Genomic DNA, 18,660 nt, shown 5'->3' on the forward strand with positions numbered 1-18,660 from the left:
TGTGTTATCAGCACTGTTCCCAGACTAAAGTCGGAAACACAGCACTGCACCAGCTACTAAGAAAGAGAAAATGACTGCTACTGCTGAACCCAGGATAATACATAAAGATTTCAACATGACTTTCAGAAGGATGGAACAGTGTCTTCACTTCTGTAATAACCACCCTTCATACCATAGAAGAACCTTCCATAAAACAGAAAAAGCAAGCAGAGCAGCAAAGTAATTCAGGTAGATATTGTTTCATAAAGAACAACTGAAAAGGCAACAAACTGAATTTCACACTAAATCACCCAACATTTTTTATTTATTTTTTGCCCTAAAATGGCGGATGCAAGATAGTAACAGTGGTTTTCATGGGACAGAATATGTCAAACTTGACAATACTATGGACACTGCCAAAATCAAAGGCCTAAAGCAGACGCTGTCAAGTGGGACAGGAAGCCGCTATTCATGGGCAAGAGGAAAGTGAAAGGGAAGGAGAAGCAAAGAAATGAAGTCAAAGAAGGGGCCCGGCGAACCCCTCGCACGGGGTCTGAGTAAGTCCTGGTAAAGAGGTCCCCTCCCAGGGGGATGGTGAAAGGGCCTAAGGAAAAGGAAACACCGGGAACCACGGAGGAACCCAGGCAGCAAGGGAAGGGCCGGGAAGGACTGGCAGAGGAGCTCAGACGGGTGGGACACAGACACGGGGGCGCAGGCAGCCTCGGAAGCAGCGGGAGCCGCTGAAGTCCCTCCGGCAAAGGCCGAGGCCCGCCTGTGGCCTACTCAGCGCTGAGGCCGCAGCCCGCACTTACATCTGGCTGACGAGCTTCTGCCGAAAGGTGGTGCTGCGCCAGTCGGTCTCAGGCCCAGTCACGTCCATCCCTGCCGCTGCCTCCTTCGCCCGCCGCTGCCAGCGCGCTCCCCTCCGCCGTTTCGCCACCCACCGCCGCGGGAGTGCCGCAGACCCGCTTCTGTCGCGCTGAAGGCTTGAGGGGAAATGGAGCTCGGGCGTGAGCCCCGCCAACTCTCGCGAGAGCTACCGGCCCTCGCGGGGCTCGCTGGGAAATGTAGTCCCGCTACGGGCACACACCCCTCAGCACCAGCGAGGCCCGGCCGCCCCGGCGGGTGGCAGGTCCGGTGCACGGCCTGGCACACTGCGCCCAGGAACACGGCAGCGCCGCCGGGTGACCCTGGCTGCTTTCACCACCCCCGCCAGCCCCGGTTCCGGCCGCCCCTCCCTCGCGGGGCGGGCGCGTCAAGTGCCGTCCCTGTGGGTTCCGGGTCGCACATGAAGGCGGAAGCCGCTGGCGGAGGCCGCCGCCGCCACTCTCGGTAGGTGGCGGGGGCGGCGGCGGCGGGGAAACAGGGGGAGATAGGTAACGGTTAGGCCGCCCGGCGCTCCGGGGAGGAGGCAGCCCCCAGCTGGAGCCGGCGTTACCCATTCCCCCGGGGGCGCTTAGTACAGGAGCCTGCCACGGCTTGGCGCCCCAGGACAGGACCCGGGCAGGTGAGGCGCTGTCCCGCACCTGCCTGCTCGCCGCAGGGATGCCCAGGGATGGCAGCACCTCGAAACCACGGGCGAAGGGCTGCCGGTGGAGACGGGCAGAGTCGATCTGGGGCGGGGCAGGGCAGGCACCGGAACGGCGACTGACAGCCGCACGGCCGCCCTCGTCCTGGCAAGGCCAGGGTAGTCCCTTGTCAAGGCCCTGCTGGTCGCATGAAGCCACCGGGGCCGCCCCAGCCAGGCCGCGGCTGACGCCAAGGCCCTGCTGACAGCATGGAACCCCTGAGGATGCCCTGGCAAGGCCAAAGCCCGTGTCCCTGCACAGAGCTTCCCCCGCTGCTTCACTAGGGCTGCCTGAACGGGAGGTGGGGTGAGCAAGTGGGAGGGTGTTGGGTCTTGGGACCTGCAAAGGCATTGTCAACAGGGAAAAGCAAAGTAAAACTATAAGCCTACTTGAACTGTCTTTCACCTCTTAATCACAGGGTTTGTATAGAGTCAGGCTGCCTCTTTTAATGATGTGCAGCTCCAGGTAGCATTCACCTGCAGAGGGAACTGTTCATTCTGCATTCCTGATGGGGAAATCTATAAGTTATGGGGCAGAGGAGGAACCTCTGTTTCCAGCAGGAACAAAATTAATGTGGTAAATAATATGGATGAATTCATGTTTGATACACAAACCAGAATTGGAGTGTGCTGAAAGAGGCCTTTGCTCTCTTACAAGTCACTTAATTCTTCTATTTGGCACAGAATTAATTACTGCCCATTATTTTTTCTCCTTATATTTTAGACTATTAAAAATCCATTATTAGGTTTCAGCAGTTCAACAGTGCAGTTTCAGGTCTTGCCAACTAGCTGAGTCTCTCAAGAGAACATATACCACTGGCTAATTTATAAACTGTCAATTTTAGTATAATTATTTCTTAGAGAGCTTGATTTTAAAAAGTGTTGTTCTTATCATGGAAAAGACTTTTTTAAGGGGCTAAGAATTTTTAAGATCATTAAAATAATTCTGTCAAAAGAACGTATTCCTCACAGATTTACCAGATCCATCTGGACATAGAACTGAACACTACATCCTGATTCTGGAAGAAAGATGGAGCCTTAGTGATGGACCACTAGTTTTTAGGGTAAGCAGGTACACCCTGGCTGAATATAGTTGCTTATAACTCTCATCAAACAAGCAGCTGCTCCATCCAGACCAGAACTTGGCTATTGAAAGACTCAGATGAAAAGCAAATCTTGTTTCAAGATTAGGAATGAGGGGAAAAAAAAAAAACCAACCAAAAACCCAAAAGAGTAGTAAGAGATGATCAGACTCTTAAAAATATGCTGAAGCCATAAAGCATTCTAGCATCTTGTTGAAGTTTTGGTTTCCTTGTTACAATTTCTTGGTAGCATTTGGGCCACCTCCAAAAATGCACCACAGGAAACTTTGCAATTCTCTGAATTTGGGTAAGTTGGAAATTTCTTATGGATGAGATATTCAAGTTAGAAAATTCATACTCTTTAGGTTATGCTCCTGTTCACAGGGGAGAAATATTTTTAAATATCTGTATTTAGATACATTTCATGGGAGTTTTGCCATATTCTCATATTAAATATGAGGAGTTTTATTCTCAATATGTCCTACAGATAACTTGTAATAGGCTTGGGGAAAAAAAAAATAAAACCACCCTGAAAGAAATGAATGCCAAAATTTACGAGGCAGCATAGTTTGCAAAAGCTGTTTCCCGAATCACACCTTTTGGTTTCCTCCCACACTTCAAGTGTACTACTAATGCGAGAAACTGAAACTGGCTCAGAAGTACAGCACGAGGAGACATTCTTGCATGTTCCCATTAGGGACTTAAAGAAAGATGGCATGCATAGACCTAGCAAAAGCATCTCATCATTTGATGAGTGTTCAAAACTAACATTGAGAATTATATGCTACCAGATATCTTCATTCCTTTTTGTGGAAACCTTGGTCAAAAGGAGTGGTTTGGGTCATTTCCTGTATTTGTAGAAGTTCCTAAAATTAAGTGATATTTCAGGAAGAGAGGGGTTTTCCACAGTTGTGAATGCATAGAGGGATAATTCTGAAAGAAGCACTGCTGAGAAGAGCTTCTGTTTTTATTTCACCCCTCTTCTCTTTTTCTACAAAAGGCATGAAATTGACTTAAGTCATGATTGCACATAATGCTGTACTCCATTGTCTTACAAGTACCCATTACAAATTACCATATTATGATGAATTATTCCAGTATTTGCATTCCAGTTAGAATGAACAATAGTTTTGCTTTTCAGCTTACATTGTTGGTGGCATCACATCTGTTTTCTGAACTATTTTGGCAGGCACCCAGCTGCCTCCCCATTCTGCACACTCCCTGACTCTTTGACCTATTTGTTTGTGTGGCCTCTGCCCTGTCAAAATTCTGGTACATAGCCAGGTTCTGCCTATTTGCATCTGCTGAGAGTCAGAAGAACTAGAGTTTTGCTTTAGTCTTGTATCTTGTCTCCTTGTTAGGCCTTCAGCTGAATCCTGGCTTAGATCCTAATTCTCTTTACTCCCTAAGGGAGAGATGAAGGTGTGGGAAGCCTTAGGGCACAGATTTTAAGCTTCCTCCCATGCACTAAGACTTTTCAGGGCCTAATCTATTTGGATGACAATACAGCACACCCAGAGCACACCATACTGGTTGCTGTGTATTAGAGAAAAAGTGATGAAGATGGCCTGCAAGAAAGAGGACAGACCTGCAACTGAGGGGTACTAGCAAGCTTTAAGAATGGACCGAGAGGAACCATGTAGATTTCAATAGCAAAAGTCGTGCATCTGAGTCAGAGCAGGTTGGAGACAAGCCTGGCTAGAAGTCAGCTTTGCCAAAAGAGAGCCTGGGGTTCCTGATGAGCAGCAGGGTGAATATGGTTCCTCCAACAGGGGCCAGCTTCATGCTGAGCAAGGCAAAGACAGTAAATCATGAGAAATTACTATTTTCCCCTTTATTCAGCACTTAAAAGCCCACAAAGCAAGAAGACTTGGTTTGTTAAATACAGAGACGGGGAGAGCCAGCTGCCATTTTTTTAAGCTATCCTATGGGTACAGGAAAATGTAGAGCCAAACTCTTCTTTGTGATGCAGAGCACCAAGGAGAAGAGGCAAGTGTTATAAGCTGCAGGAAAAGAAGTTCAGATAAGATAAAGAAAAAAATCTGATGGTGAAGCACTCAGTTTTCCGATTATTGACAATGCTGAAGATTCTGCAGTTGACTAGATGAAGCTGTCAGCATCCTGACCTGATTTTGAAGTTTTCCCTGCTTTGAGCAGGAGTTTGGACTAGAGACCTCCCAAGTTTCTTTCCATCCTAAATTATTCCACAATTCTAAGAGCATGGGACCCCCACCAACCGTGAACCACCTGTCCATATGGCAGTAAGCTAAACAGATTTGGATACCCGACACCAGCAAGCTCTAGTTTATTTTGGGCGCAGCTGATGCACAAGAAAATATCACTATCTGCGTAAAACACCTCTTGGTAGAGATGTAACTGACAGCCACAAGCTCTTGAATACAAAAATGTCTGAGTTCCCATAGAAACTAAGTTGGATAATCCTTTCTATATCCAGCTATTTCACTACAGTAGAGGATCAAGGCTGTCAGCGCAAGTATACAAAGAAGAAAAACACTCCACACCCACTAGTAAGCATGGATGGAGATCATAAAAGGGGTGAATACTTGTCTAGGTATATGCCATACTATGCAATACCAATAACAGACTTCAGTGATGTAAACTATCTACGCTGTGTTTAAAGCACAGAATCGGTGCACAGCATCTCTTGCCAGAAAATAAAGGCTGAGTGTATTTATGATGGCAGCAGGATGCATCCAGGACATATGCTGACCCAGCTGCTGGGAAATGCTCTGAGGGTTTTGCCATTTATGGGGGATTTTTGTTTGGTTTGTTTTGGGGTTTGAATTCCTTGAAGTGACCAAATAGTGCATGTCTTCCTGTGTTAGGATTGCCTGTAGAAGTGCACATATGGTTACTGACTTCATATGCCTCCTTCCTCTTTATGTACTTGGTACTCAATGGTAATACCCTATCATTAATCACTACACTAACCCACTGCTCTCTAAAAGACAAGTCAAACAAACATAACTGTAGTCTCAAATACCTTGTGCAGCCAGCTAAAGCCCTCTAGTCTGTTTTTCTCTGCAAAGTGGTTGGAACAAGGACTTACTTCCCCTTGTTTCTGGATACAGCATCCAAAGCACATGAGATGATACTTTTTATCTTTGCTGCTGCTAAAAAAGCGCAGTGAACAGAAAGTGTTCCTCATCTCTTCCACTTTAGGGTCAATCCTGCAGTACTTTGCCGCTGAATCTCACTGTTAACAGATGGACCAGCACTGAGAAACTTTCACAAGAAGAGAGGAAATAAAAAAGGATTACTTGGATTTCTAGGAACTTGGCTCAGTCACAGAGTTAGTTTCTGAACAACAGAAATAAGAAAACAAAGGGGACTCAAGAATATCCTGCAAGCAAGAAACTGACAGTAGAGAGGGTCAAGATAGAGGAAAGTTAGCTGCACAGTTGAAGGGACTGTGCATTTATATTTGCTAGCAAGGGCCTGCCTAAAGCTCCTTCATTCACAGGGACAGATGCCAGCCTGCAAAAATGGTGTCTCACGGCCTAAAAGCCAACGAAGTTCTTGAGTGGTCAGGAAGGAAAAAGCGAATAGAAGGTTTTCTGCAGTGTGCAAGAGGCTGCACAAGCCTGTTGTGTCTCTCCATGCAGAACTGTACTGCTTGTACTCCATTTAGATTTTTTTTTTCGTAAAGGGCAACAAAGATTAAGCAAAATACACATTTGAGGAGGTCGCATTAAATTATGTTCAGCTCAAAATACACAGAGGTGATTCAATAAATTTTCTTGTAATTCCTAAGGCTAATGAACACTTACAAGGCATAACAGTTCCTAAATATCTTAACAGCCAATCCTCCCACCTAGCTGGTACACCACACATAAAATATCACACTTCCACTAGATGTTTGGACAGTAACAAAGGCACAAAGCACACAGGTTACAGTTAGACACACAGTCTGAGAAGCAAGGTGCTGTGATAACACCAATATCCCTCCCCAGCAAATCTGTAATCAGCATTTAGAACAACACCCAGATAAATCCACAAAACTATTGGCTCACCATGCACACTGCATTTAGTCCAGAAAACTGAAACACCAAAACCACCGCACTTCTCTTTCAAAGAAGCTCTCAACACAACCCACTAACTCTGCTTCAATAACCACTCTTTGTAACTTCCTACACACCTAACCCCAGCTGCTCCTTGTACAGCTATTACAAAGCTGAGCACACTCCGTAATCAGCTAAATGAATCTTGCTGACCATCCCTGACAAGCCATTTAATGGTCTTCTACCTTTCTTTGTTTTAAGGTCTGTTCTGCCAGCTCCTAAGACTACCTAGGTAGGTGTTAAGAAGAGGAATTAACCAATTATGTCAGTCAGACATCTTAGACCAACACCACAAGTGTTCATCTTTAATTTTATAAGTTTGAAACAGTTCATGAAAATCATTGCAGTGAGAATTTTTCTAGTCTGTTACCACTGTTAAGCTATCACACCACTCATGCGTGTTTATAAGCTTTAAAGCCCAGTTTAGGAGAGCAGGGAGGTACATGTAATGGGATAGAGGTTCTCTGAGTAGCCACAGTTTATCATAGAATAATAGAATGATTTGGGTTGGAAGGGACCTTAAAGATCATCTAGTTCCAATTCCCAACATCCCCCTCCTTCCCCCGGTGAATTAATTACAGTGTAGTTAAGAAACTTCATGTATCCATGTACAGAAAGAACTTAAGAGTGCTGGCAAGTTTTAGACAATATACACTGTACTTGCTCAGTAGTATTCTACCCTTTCTCCACAGCAGTACTGGTTTTCTAGCATCACATCCAAAATTGGTTAGAACAAATAATTATAGATGGCAAAATACTCACAGGTAGCTCTAAAGAGTGGTGGGTTTCTGTGTCATGGTGGCTCCGTGTGCCAAATGCACAAGGCAGCTCCTCTGTTGATGTAGGTGCTTGAGTGACCACTCTAATGGACAGTGCAGCTCACCTGTGATGGCCAAGACATAATCCAGGGCCTGAAGTTGAGAACAAGAAGGCACTGCCAAAATTCAGAAAATAGAGTGTAGCAAAATATGTAGGCTCAGTTGTTGACTAGCCAAAAATCAGCTGGGGGTGCAGCCCAGCATGTTTGACCACATGGGGCTTACACAGGCCTGCTGGTAAGCAGGGCTGGTTTGTTCAGCTATTGCTAACAGTTATGGGATAATTCAAGTCCATATCTAGTAGAACTAGCAGTGAGATAAACTCCCTACAGATGTCCCAGACAGCCCCATTTGTCACTTAAAGTTCTGCAGATACTAATGCTCATACAGGCTTCAGAATCCCTGATTAATTAATTAATTAATTAATTAATTTTATAATACCATTTGATCTTCCTGGTTCCAGTTACCATATTTGTAAGGTTGGATCCATATTTGTAAGATTTGGTCTTTAGCTGCTGAAAGCTTCACCCCCTTTCTGTTCCTTTTTAAGATTATTTGGATACAGAATGTGTTCTGGATAGTAACTGTCTACGGATCTATTACTTAAAGGTAGACCTAAGTAAGTCTTGGCATGATGTATGTTTCCTCTCTACCCTGCATGTACCTCTCCCTCCCCAGACCTCTCTCTCTGGACATATTTCTTATCTTTCTACGCCTACAATACATTTCTTTGCTAACACTTGTTACAAAGGTTCAATGGCCTGTGTAGTTCTAATATACCTGTCATTCCTAGGCAAAACCAGCACAGCTTCTCACTTAACTTCTCCATAGCCTCTCTTCCACACATGGCTACACTAAACAACACACTGTAATATTGTATCAAAGGTCATGCCGTTTCCCCTACCCAGCAAAAGTCCTTGAATTCAGAAAATAGTTAATTTGTTACATTTAATTTTGCTTTTTGATTCAATGATTTTACAGTCTTAGAGACTTCTGGTATAGCTCTCTAAATAGCTGAAGAGATGCAACCTTTTCTTAAGCATTAACCACACTCACTCTGGAGTGTTAACCACATTAAACCACAAAACCAGAGTTAATGTGGTTTACCTGAATCTGTTCCAAATTTGGACCATATCTCACCATAGTTTCTGCTGTATTTATTCCCTTCTAGTGAAGTGGGAAATTTCTGATCAAGGTCTAGTAACTCTTACTCTTCAGCTGCCTTTCTTACTAAATGATCTCCCTTGCCTCAATCCATCACTTTTAATATTCCCCAGAAGCAAATCAAATGATACAGTAATGTTTTGTCTGCTTCAAAAGCAGTCATCTTATTTCTAGGAAAAGCCTCTACCTGTCATGAAAAATAATCCATTATTCATCTCTTCAGCTGATGATGGATAGTTTCCCCCGTACAATTGACCTGAATGTGCTCACAACAGAAGGCTGTCTCATCAGAGCTCCTCTTCTGAGCTGCTTGCCTTTGTTTTCCTGGCAAAGAGCAGACAACAATTAATATGTTTTTTCAGTTATTTTGGGGGGTTTTGGTGAGTTTTTTTATCATCCCATTTATGATGCAATGGCACCTAGCTTCTTTTTGGTTTGGCCACTGTAGGGTAACTTCCCTCAGGCAGAGCAATAAACATTTTTGGTTTTCTTGGGGTTATCCAGATAGCTCCTTCCTCACTGACCAAACACAGAATACCTTGCAGTACTTTTGAGAGCTTTCCAATGCTGCATTCACTGTCTATGGCTGGCACAATTAAACAATGATTCCATTTCTTCCTTGTTTGTTTGGATTTGATGGGTTGGTTCTGCTTTTGCTTCCCTGACTGCTGGTTACCTCTTGTGACTGTCACTTGCGCCACTAAGCCATTTCCCAGGCTGTTGGAGGAGAGGCTGTTGTAACTGCCTTAAGTAGCCATATCAGCTAAGTTATTTCCTTTGCTAATGTGTTTTGCATTTGGGGTGAGGTGTTTTTTTTTCCTAATGTGCTCTGACAAGGGGATAGAGTCTGTGAGCTCTAACTGCTACAGCTTCTGACATTCTTCAAAGACAATGGAAAGGGTAGATTACAGGATGGTAGAAGAGGACTCATGAGATTTTGAGAACTTAACTGCAGACATAAGATGCAAGTCACTTCCAGATAGCTTTTTCAGGTGTTTCCCCATGTGCCATTGGGGACCTTCCTCCAGTGTCAGTGGCAGCCCTAGAAAAAGGTACAGGATAGCCCTTGGTGGTGCCTACACTGGAGTAAATTCCAGGAGGGAACCATGGTGAAGTGGAAAACAGTTGTGCGTGCTAGCTTAAAGTTGTCACAATAAAGAAATTCACATTCAGGTCTATGGTTTCAAATAGTATTTTATAGAATGACAGTTAGAAATGTGCTCAGCTAAGGAAAATGAAAAAGCAAAGACAGGGAGAGAGGAGAGCTTTCAGATTCTGTGTTAAATATCAAGAGAAAGAGGGTAGGTGCAGTTGATATTGCAGCAAAGTTATTTGAGGATATTAGACAATTCAGAATTTGACAAAATTATGCCCATTCTTTGTTACAAATGATGCAGAAATGCAAAAGAAAAAAGGGGTTCTGGTCATGGGTTGGGAAGTGAAACTCTTGCTAAGAAAAAAAAATATCCCCACATGCTACATACTCTTAACTCTTGGACTGAAAACCCAAGAGTCAGAATACTTGTTTGAAAAACCACATTCTGCCACTTTGGTGTGCTGATGTACACCTGCCTGTCATCATTCAAAATAATTTCTGCAGGGTAGAACTGACTGAAGAGATGGACTGATTTATTTTCTGTGATAGGCGGGGATCAGAGGACCATTTGTAAAGCAAAAGGCACAAACCTTTGCTGATCTGTTGTCTCACAGATTTCATTCTGCTACAGCTGGTGGCTGAGCATTTCTGCCTGGGATGGCGGAGGATCAGGAGCTGACTCAGACACACAAAGCTCAACTTGCGCCCTCCCTTCAGCAGCGCACCAGCAACACATACCGCAGTGCAGAGCACTCTCAGGCCTTGCTCAGTGGCTTGGTATCTCTCCGAGACAGCAGCATCCTCTTCGATGTAGTTCTGGTAGTGGAAGAGAAACCTATTGAGGCTCACCGCATACTTCTAGCTGCATCCTGTGACTATTTCAGGTACACTTCAGTATGGCAGTAACAAGCATGTGTCTGAATGTTATTCAAACCTGCAGCATCTGAATCTTCTATCTTGGCATGCTGTTTCTGGATGTAAAATTGGACTCATAAGATGGAGCTGAATGTGTTTCAAAATACTAAGTATGGCCTTATTCATCTATGTGTTATTTCTCTACAGACATAAAGCTCTTGTTCCTGCACACTGAGCTTACCTCCACTAAATTCACTGCCTGACGTATTTTGAGGTATAAAAAGAATAGATATGAACAGATGTCTTCTGCATAAATGCACTCTGGGTGGCTTTTAATATATCCTTAGCATTGTAAGACTTTGTGGTGATCATTTCATAATACACAAAAAGTCACTGGAAGTGGGTCACTCTGTTACATGCCTATAGTGTGACTCACTGTCCATTAAACCAGGCACTCCCCTTGTCAATTTGACTAGCAGTTTCTTGAAGTGACTTTATTTTCAGAGAGCAAACAAATAAATCCCAATGCAAGCCAGACAAACTTTTAACTGGAGGAAGAACTGCTCTAGCACAACAAAAAATCCTACAGTCCAAGTTCCTCTGTTTTTTCTCTTCTCCAACACCCAGAGTATCTGCCTCTGCCCATTGACTATCCTGTATTTAAGTCTTCAGCTGTGAATCTTACCTTTCAGATGGCCCTTAACTGTTTTCCTGCAGAATGAAGAGTATTACTTTCTTTGGTCCCAAAGGCCTGTACTCTTTGTATCACTGGCTTAGAGAAGAGGTAATCCTATAAAAGTGTCTGGCTAGGCTTTTATCTTTCTGAATATTCTTTATGTTCCCAGGATAACATAAGATGAGCAAACTGAAAATAGCTTCAATGCAAATCTGCCATAGCATTTGCCATTGTCTTTTTTACAGAGGAATGTTTGCAGGAGGACTAAGAGAGATGGAACAAGAAGAAGTTCATATTCACGGCATCTCCTACAATGCAATGTGTAAAATCTTGAACTTCATTTACACTTCTGAGCTGGAACTCAGTGTGAACAGTGTACAGGAAACCTTAGCTGCAGCCTGTCAGCTTCAGGTGAGGTGCTGGGAGATATGACAAAAAAGAAGCAAAAACCAAAAGCAACAATAAAAGAAACAGAAAACTTGGATATCCGATTAAATGGAGGGTTAGGAGGTGAATAATGGGTCTGATGAGAAGAATTTCTTTGAGATGCTGTTTCCACTGGAACTATGGAAGGGTAGGAACAATTAATGAGTAATTAGAAATCTCATTTGTGTCAATGGTTTTATTACTTATAAACATTTACCATTTCATCTAGAGGACTATTTTATATAGCACTCACTTCCGCTGATCTGCTTATGAAATAGAATACTTCTGGCCTATGGTAAAGGACAGGGCTTGCTGCTCTGAAACTGCTGTGCTGCTCAAGACCTTCCCCAGATTGAGCTGACAGGCACATAACCTCCCCTGACCCTATCACTACAGGAAATCCTGCCATTATAGTTTCTCCACTAAGTGCAGAATTCAGTGTGCCTTTAAGATGAGTTTTTTTCTCTAATTTCCCCTGCAGCTAACTGCTACATAAGGCTTTGTTACTAAACTTTAAACTTTCTGAGTGCTTGCTTTGGTTGGTTTCTACAGACTCAGCACCACTCTGTAGCAGAGGGGGTCTTGGACAGCAGTTAGTTCTTTGTTTGGCATCAGTCACTCCTGCCATCTACAACTTCAAATTGTATTTATAAGATATTCATTTTCCTTTCAAATGGCTTCCTGTGCTCGAGTGATGCACATATATTTGTTACACATACAGTCTTTGATACAGTATGTCTATCTATAGTGCTCTGAAAGAACAATTACAAAGTGACTATAAACCTGGCTTTCACCATGTCCTCCCTGGCAGCTACAGCTTGGTGCCATGCTAACAAACCAGACAGCCTGGCTGTCAAATGTCCCATGTGTCTTCTTGAAAACACATTGCTGCTGCACATGAAGCCAAACTCATAGATTTGCAGTATAAGGTGGCTAGAAGATCTATATTGTATTCACCATGTTGAGTTCTTTTGCTCTGGAGAAAGGTGAATTGGGTGCAAGTGAACATGGTGATCAGACTGAGGAGAGCAGTCATCTTGTGGACAACTTTCTTACAGTCAGTCATTCCAGCTTCTATCACCTGTCTCTCGACTGTGAGGTAAGAGGTGTCTGCAATGAAAAGTATCTCTCTCTTGCAGATTCCAGAAGTCATTAAGTTCTGCTGTGATTTTCTCATGTCCTGGGTAGACGAAGAGAACATACTTGATGTATACAGACTAGCTGACCATTATGACTTGAAACATTTGAGTGATCAGCTGGACTCCTACATTTTGAAGAACTTTGCATCTTTCTCAAGGACACAAGTGTACCGACAGCTACCTTTGCAGAAGGTCTATTCCCTTCTCAGCAGCAATCGTTTGGAGGTTAACTATGAGTTTGAAGTTTATGATGGGGCACTTTTTTATCATTATTCACCAGAGCAACTGGAGACAGATCAGGTCTCCCTGATGGAGCCCCTTAAGCTACTTGAGACAGTTCGTTTTCCTTTGATGGAACCTCAGATCCTGCAAAGGCTTCATGACAAATTAAGTCCATGTCCTTTAAAAGATACAGTTGCAGATGCGTTAATGTACCACAAGAATGAATGTCTTCAACCGATGCTTCAGAGCTCCCAGACACAGCTGAGATCAGAGTTCCAGTGTGTAGTAGGATTTGGAGGGATGCATTCTACTCCATCCATTGTCCTCAGTGATCAAGCCAAGTATCTGAACCCCTTGTTGGGAGAGTGGAGGCACTTTACAGCTGCGCTAGCTCCCAGAATGTCGAACCAAGGGATTGCTGTTCTCAATAACTTTGTATATTTAATTGGTGGAGACAACAATGTAAGTGGCTTTCGAGCAGAGTCAAGGTGTTGGAGGTAAGATGAGGATAATCCTGCTATTATTTTTGTTACCACCCTGTTGCCCATCTCAGTCAGTAAGACAGCATGGTCTATATGCCTGCTAGATGAAAGACTAGGAACTGAGCAGGGCCTCACTGAAGGAAAACACAAGAAATAAAGAAATGAGCCTGATAGTAATAGGAAGCTTCCAGCAGAGCTTATGGGACAAAGCCAAGCCTGACAGGGTAGAAACAGTACTCATTTGAGAGTATTACATGTTCTACTTTCTGTCTTGTTGGAGGGGGGGAAGTATTAAAGGTGCTGAAAACAGTAATGAAGCTAGAATCCTAGATTGTGTAAATGCTCTTGAGCTAGGATTTTCCAGAAGTACTTTGTGTCTAGTTTTGGTCCCAATACAAATGGATTTAATTACCAAAAAGGATTTTTAAAGCAAATGCTATTACTGGTTGATTTTCGAGAATTTGTGTGCACAATAGTGGCATTCCAGAGTCCTCTTGTATTCTTTTATGCCAGGAAAAGAAGGAGGAGGATCAGGTTTAGACCTTCATGCTCATTACATCGCAAAACCAGATAAAAACCCTTTCGTCTTTATACTATGGTCACGTTTACTAGTTTTACTGACAGCAGTGTATAAGATAATGGAAACCATAGGCTTTTATAGCATGATTATGTCAGCTAAAATACATCTTCTAAAAATAGAATAAACCAACTTTGCTAATAATAAAATGCTGACAAGACCAAATTTCACTCCACTTACAGCTGAGCTCAATTTCAGCCAAAGACAGTACAGTAACCCACATCTGTGGTGCTGTCTGGTATTCCAGCAATGATTCTGTGGCTGTATGAATAACTTTCTTTGATCCCATTCTTTTACAAGGTATGACCCTCGACACAACAAATGGTTCCAGATCCAGTCCCTACAGCAAGAGCATGCTGACCTCAGTGTCTGTGTTGTGGACAACTATATCTATGCTGTCGCAGGCAGAGATTACCATGAAGACCTGAGGGAAGTGGAGAGGTATGACCCTAAAAGCAACACTTGGGAATATGTGACACCTCTGAAGAAGGAGGTAAGTACTGCATTAGCCACACACACTACTACAGTTCCCCAGTTCCTGATTTAATCTTTTTAGATGCTTTTCTCATATGTAGCTTTAAATCTGCTGATATTCAGATGGGAAACAGTAGCCTCTGTATATGGGATAAATGAATATCAACAAAGGAGAGTAATAATTTATGTAAATAACATTTTGAGGCTAAATGCCTTTTTTTTTCCTATTTTCTTGTTGTTTTCCCCTGCACCTTCATTGTGTTAATCCTTAAAACTATTGAAAATTGAACACATAGCCTGTGGGAACAGGAAGTTCCCATTCTTCCTAGGCAGGTAAATTGTAAGACACAGTAGTACAAGCTTCTGATCACAGTCCTGACAACATGCTTTACTCCTGATCAGAGAAGATACCGCCTAGTAAGAGGGTAGATCTCTTTCTACAGACTACTTAGTTCCTGGACACAGAACTGAGATTGAGTAACAAGTTCTGATGACAATAGCCTATGTGATGCAGAATCACATCTAAGCCAGCTAAACATAATTTCAAATTACTCATTTGGTATACATGAGTGAATAGGTCTCTTCTGTCATCAGTACCCTTTATTCTTCAAGAACAGCTATTGCCAAAGTAGCAGTCATGACCCCAGAAACTAGGAAATGGTGTAGTGACATGGGAACTGGGGTTATGAATGCAACAGTTTGTTCTGAGTGCCTAAAAAAGGCAAAACTTTCCATTTCCATGTTAAAAGTATTGCGAAGATGAATACAGCAAATAATAAATAAATAAGTAAATAAAACCAAACAAAAACCAACTGCTTGATGAATCTTGGTTAGGGAAGAAAACTAAAATCCTGAGTAATCTTTCAAGAAACTGTGCGTCAGTGCTGAGAATATAAAAAGCCTTAAGATCCAATTGAGTGCTGCTGAGTGGGGTATCTTGCATTCCTGATAACGCTGTTTGTGTAAGAAAAATATCCACAAAAAGGCTTCCAAGTGGACTTCACAGAAACGTAGTAGTATGACTGATCTTCTGATCAAGGAGTAATAAAAATGAGACCCCACTGCACTTCTGGAAGTTTTTGACATTCTAGTCTATTTCATTTAGAAATTTACACTAACAGCATAATCACCTAGAAACAGATTTTCTAGAAAAAAATCGTTCCAGATGTTGGTATCTGCATAACTCATAAAAAATGTTACTCCCTTAATGTCTACTCTGTACTTTGGGAGAAATACATAAAACCAGAGCTCAACCTCTTGCTTTCCCATGCGGTGATACAGGTATATGCACATGCTGGAGCAGCACTGGATGGAAAGATGTATATTACTTGTGGGAGGAGAGGAGAAGACTATTTGAAAGAGCTACAATGTTATGACCCAAAGATTGACCGCTGGGATGTTTTAGCAGATGGTCCAGTGAGACGCGCTTGGCATGGGATGGCTGCACTCTTAGGAAAGCTCTATGTAATTGGAGGAAGCAACAATGATTCTGGCTACAGAAGGGATGTTCACCAGGTAGGAGCATGTCATACCTGTGCCTTTCCTGGGAGAAGCTGTTTCTTGTGGATGAATGCACTCTGGTGTAATGTCTTTCTCCCACTAAGTAACTGCCCAGCAACAGCTACTGCACCAGCTCACCCCACTGAACTGCAGAACTTGCAGTGATTTATTTACTACTGCCTGTCTTGGATGCACTCTCTATCCCACAAAGCATTGAAGCTCTAGCACTTGATATTCTTATCAATTTTAAAACATATTTGATGGATAACATTCAGTGACATGCACATACCTAATAAGCAGCACATCAACTAAATTCACTTTCACATGTTTTTCTTTCCTAAGTCGAGGACCTTTGAATTACCAATATGTAATTGCAGGACAGAGTTGTTAAGGATAAGTTGGATGGCAATTGTATAATGCAATCAAATGTACAGTACAGTACCTGATGATAAGTGATGGCTGAAGAGAATTCTGGAGTCTTATTTCAGCTTCTAGAATTGCTAGAGACATAAAGAAAACACAAAAATTAACTGTAAGAACAAAGCCAATGAAGATGACAGAAATACATCTACCTGAAAAGCATATCTGAATGATAAAAAGGTGCTTACAAATAAAAGCAGTTAGCCAAGGGTTACCCAATGAAACCTAAAACTTTCCAAAATATGTTGCAGAGACAGCTTAGCAGATTTGTCATATTTGTATGTTCCTAATGCAAACAGGTACATTATGTCCGAGTTTGTATTAGCATGTGTCCCCATCTCTTTCACTTTTGTGTACAGTTTTTGAATAACATACAGCTTTCACTCCAGTAGCAGGGTCAGAATTTGCGATTCAAAGCTCTATGCAACTATGCACAGTTTTCTGCTGAGTACAGTACTGCTACTACATAGTGATAGGCTGTCTCCATTATCAACACCCTGTCAAAAGACTGATGTTACTGCATGGCTTCCTAAATAGCTTGCCACATGGCCAGCCTCTGTCACTAAGATACAAGTCCAATTTTGGCTAATCTCTTTGGGTTTTCTTACAGGTTGCCTGCTATAGGCCAAGCACTGATCAGTGGACAAATGTATGTCCACTTCCTGCAGGACATGGAGAGCCAGGTATTGCAGTCTTAGACAACAGGATCTATGTCTTGGGAGGCAGATCCCACAACAGAGGAATCCGCATGGACTATGTCCACATTTATGATGCAGAGAGAGACTGCTGGGAGGAAGGACCCCAGTTGGAGGATGATATTTCTGGGATGGCTGCCTGTGTCCTCACTTTGCCAAGGGCTATTTTAATGGAAACAGAGAAGTGGTTCTCAGAATGGCATGCAGACCGCATGAAGTATCACCTTGACTTTCCATCAGAAGTTATGAGCGTATCAGACTGGGAGGAATTTGATAATTCAAGTGAAGATTAGAAAACTTTAATATTTATTTTTTTGTCAGTGAATGAGGAAATTAAGGCTTGAAGAAAATACTTAGAGATTTTATATGTCTTTCTTATATGCATAAATCAGTATTTAAAGGTTTGGAAAATAAGTGTTCTGCACAAATGCCATTCACAGTCAATATCTGCCCATCTGCAAGTGTTCTGCACAAAATGCAGCTTACATTCAGTACCTGCCCACCTGCCAGAAGCAGCATTTTTAAAGTAACCACAGAACTGCTGTTTTCCCAGTTAAAATATAGAGGTTCTTTTGCTTTGAAGGATACTTTTCTCAGTCTTCAGCATGGACAATAAAAAAGGCACAGAAGGCTCAGCTTGACTAGCTTCTTTCCTTCCAGCTTTTAGCTTGAAATAGCTTTTTGAGAGTTGGGGTGGTTTTTTCCCTATTCTTTTTGGTAACAAAACTTCCTAACCATCTTAACACAGGAAGGTAACACCTAGCGTCTCCCTCCTGTGCTGGGTGTCAGACAGCTTGATTGGTTTTTCAGCAAGACTGAACATACAGAAACGGGAACAGTAGCAAGAAAGTCTGAACCTTCATCTCATCTGGGCATTCAGCCATCTTTGTAACTGGGTTAAAGTCTGTGAACTGACACAGACTGAACTTCTATACTGCAAGTTCTGTCAACACAGTGGAACTCTCTCTGTACAAATTATGGCAATCTCAACTGTCAGACACATTTGTTCACAAGCATAAATTAATAAATCCTTGTCAGAACTTTTTTAACTACTGTCTCAGTTTTATTAACTGTGATGTGGAGTCTGAAAGGTAGTGATCTTAAATTAAATCCTGTAGTACTACATTAGAATCAGTGAAGTTACACCAGCTTAGGAGATGGCAATTTTTTTTTCACTCTTTTAGTATATGCTTTAGAAGAGAGGAGAGATTGCTTTGCCACAGTAGAAAAAAAAAAAAAAGTAGTAAGAAAGATAGCTGGAGGTATTGAAGATTACACTGGTCCAGGACCCTGCAGTAACTGAACTAATGCCAGGAACATAATACAGAAATATTTCAGCTCAGAAAGATAAGGCATGTTAATCTTTCCTTCGTGAGGCCTTAAAATAATTGGCTTCTGACTACCGT

At 42.6% G+C, this 18,660-nt stretch overlaps 2 protein-coding genes across 13 annotated transcripts in view; one reads left to right on the plus strand and one right to left on the minus strand.

The window, feature by feature from the left end:
* MED15 (mediator complex subunit 15) overlaps nt 1-1,145 on the minus strand; it is a 30,389-nt gene extending 29,244 nt beyond the window's left edge. For 4 of the 5 annotated variants that reach the window (XM_065693043.1, XM_065693042.1, XM_065693044.1 and 1 more), the window contains exon 1: nt 792-1,144. In XM_065693043.1, the coding sequence (XP_065549115.1) occupies nt 792-859 (68 nt within the window). In that variant the 5' untranslated portion in view covers nt 860-1,144. Of the gene's footprint in view, nt 1-791 lie in introns of all 5 variants that reach the window. The other variant, XM_065693041.1, reaches the window with a different exon arrangement.
* Nucleotides 1,068-18,303, plus strand: KLHL22 (kelch like family member 22). Of its 8 annotated transcripts, none has more exons than XM_065693046.1 (8): nt 1,068-1,311; nt 2,503-2,610; nt 10,403-10,672; nt 11,565-11,730; nt 12,885-13,603; nt 14,466-14,658; nt 15,921-16,154; nt 17,170-18,303. In XM_065693046.1, exons 3-8 carry the CDS (start codon nt 10,446-10,448, stop codon nt 17,545-17,547), a joined length of 1,917 nt encoding a protein of 638 aa, XP_065549118.1. In that variant the 5' UTR covers nt 1,068-1,311; nt 2,503-2,610; nt 10,403-10,445; the 3' UTR covers nt 17,548-18,303. The 8 variants fall into 8 exon arrangements, with proteins under 8 accessions (XP_065549118.1, XP_065549122.1, XP_065549120.1 ...); XM_065693050.1 differs by having other exon boundaries at nt 10,420-10,672; XM_065693048.1 differs by having other exon boundaries at nt 2,519-2,610.
* Nucleotides 18,304-18,660: the final 357 nt, after the last annotated feature.

Source organism: Lathamus discolor, chromosome 12 (assembly GCF_037157495.1).
Source record: "Lathamus discolor isolate bLatDis1 chromosome 12, bLatDis1.hap1, whole genome shotgun sequence".
In the NCBI taxonomy this organism is placed as follows: domain Eukaryota; kingdom Metazoa; phylum Chordata; class Aves; order Psittaciformes; family Psittacidae; genus Lathamus; species Lathamus discolor.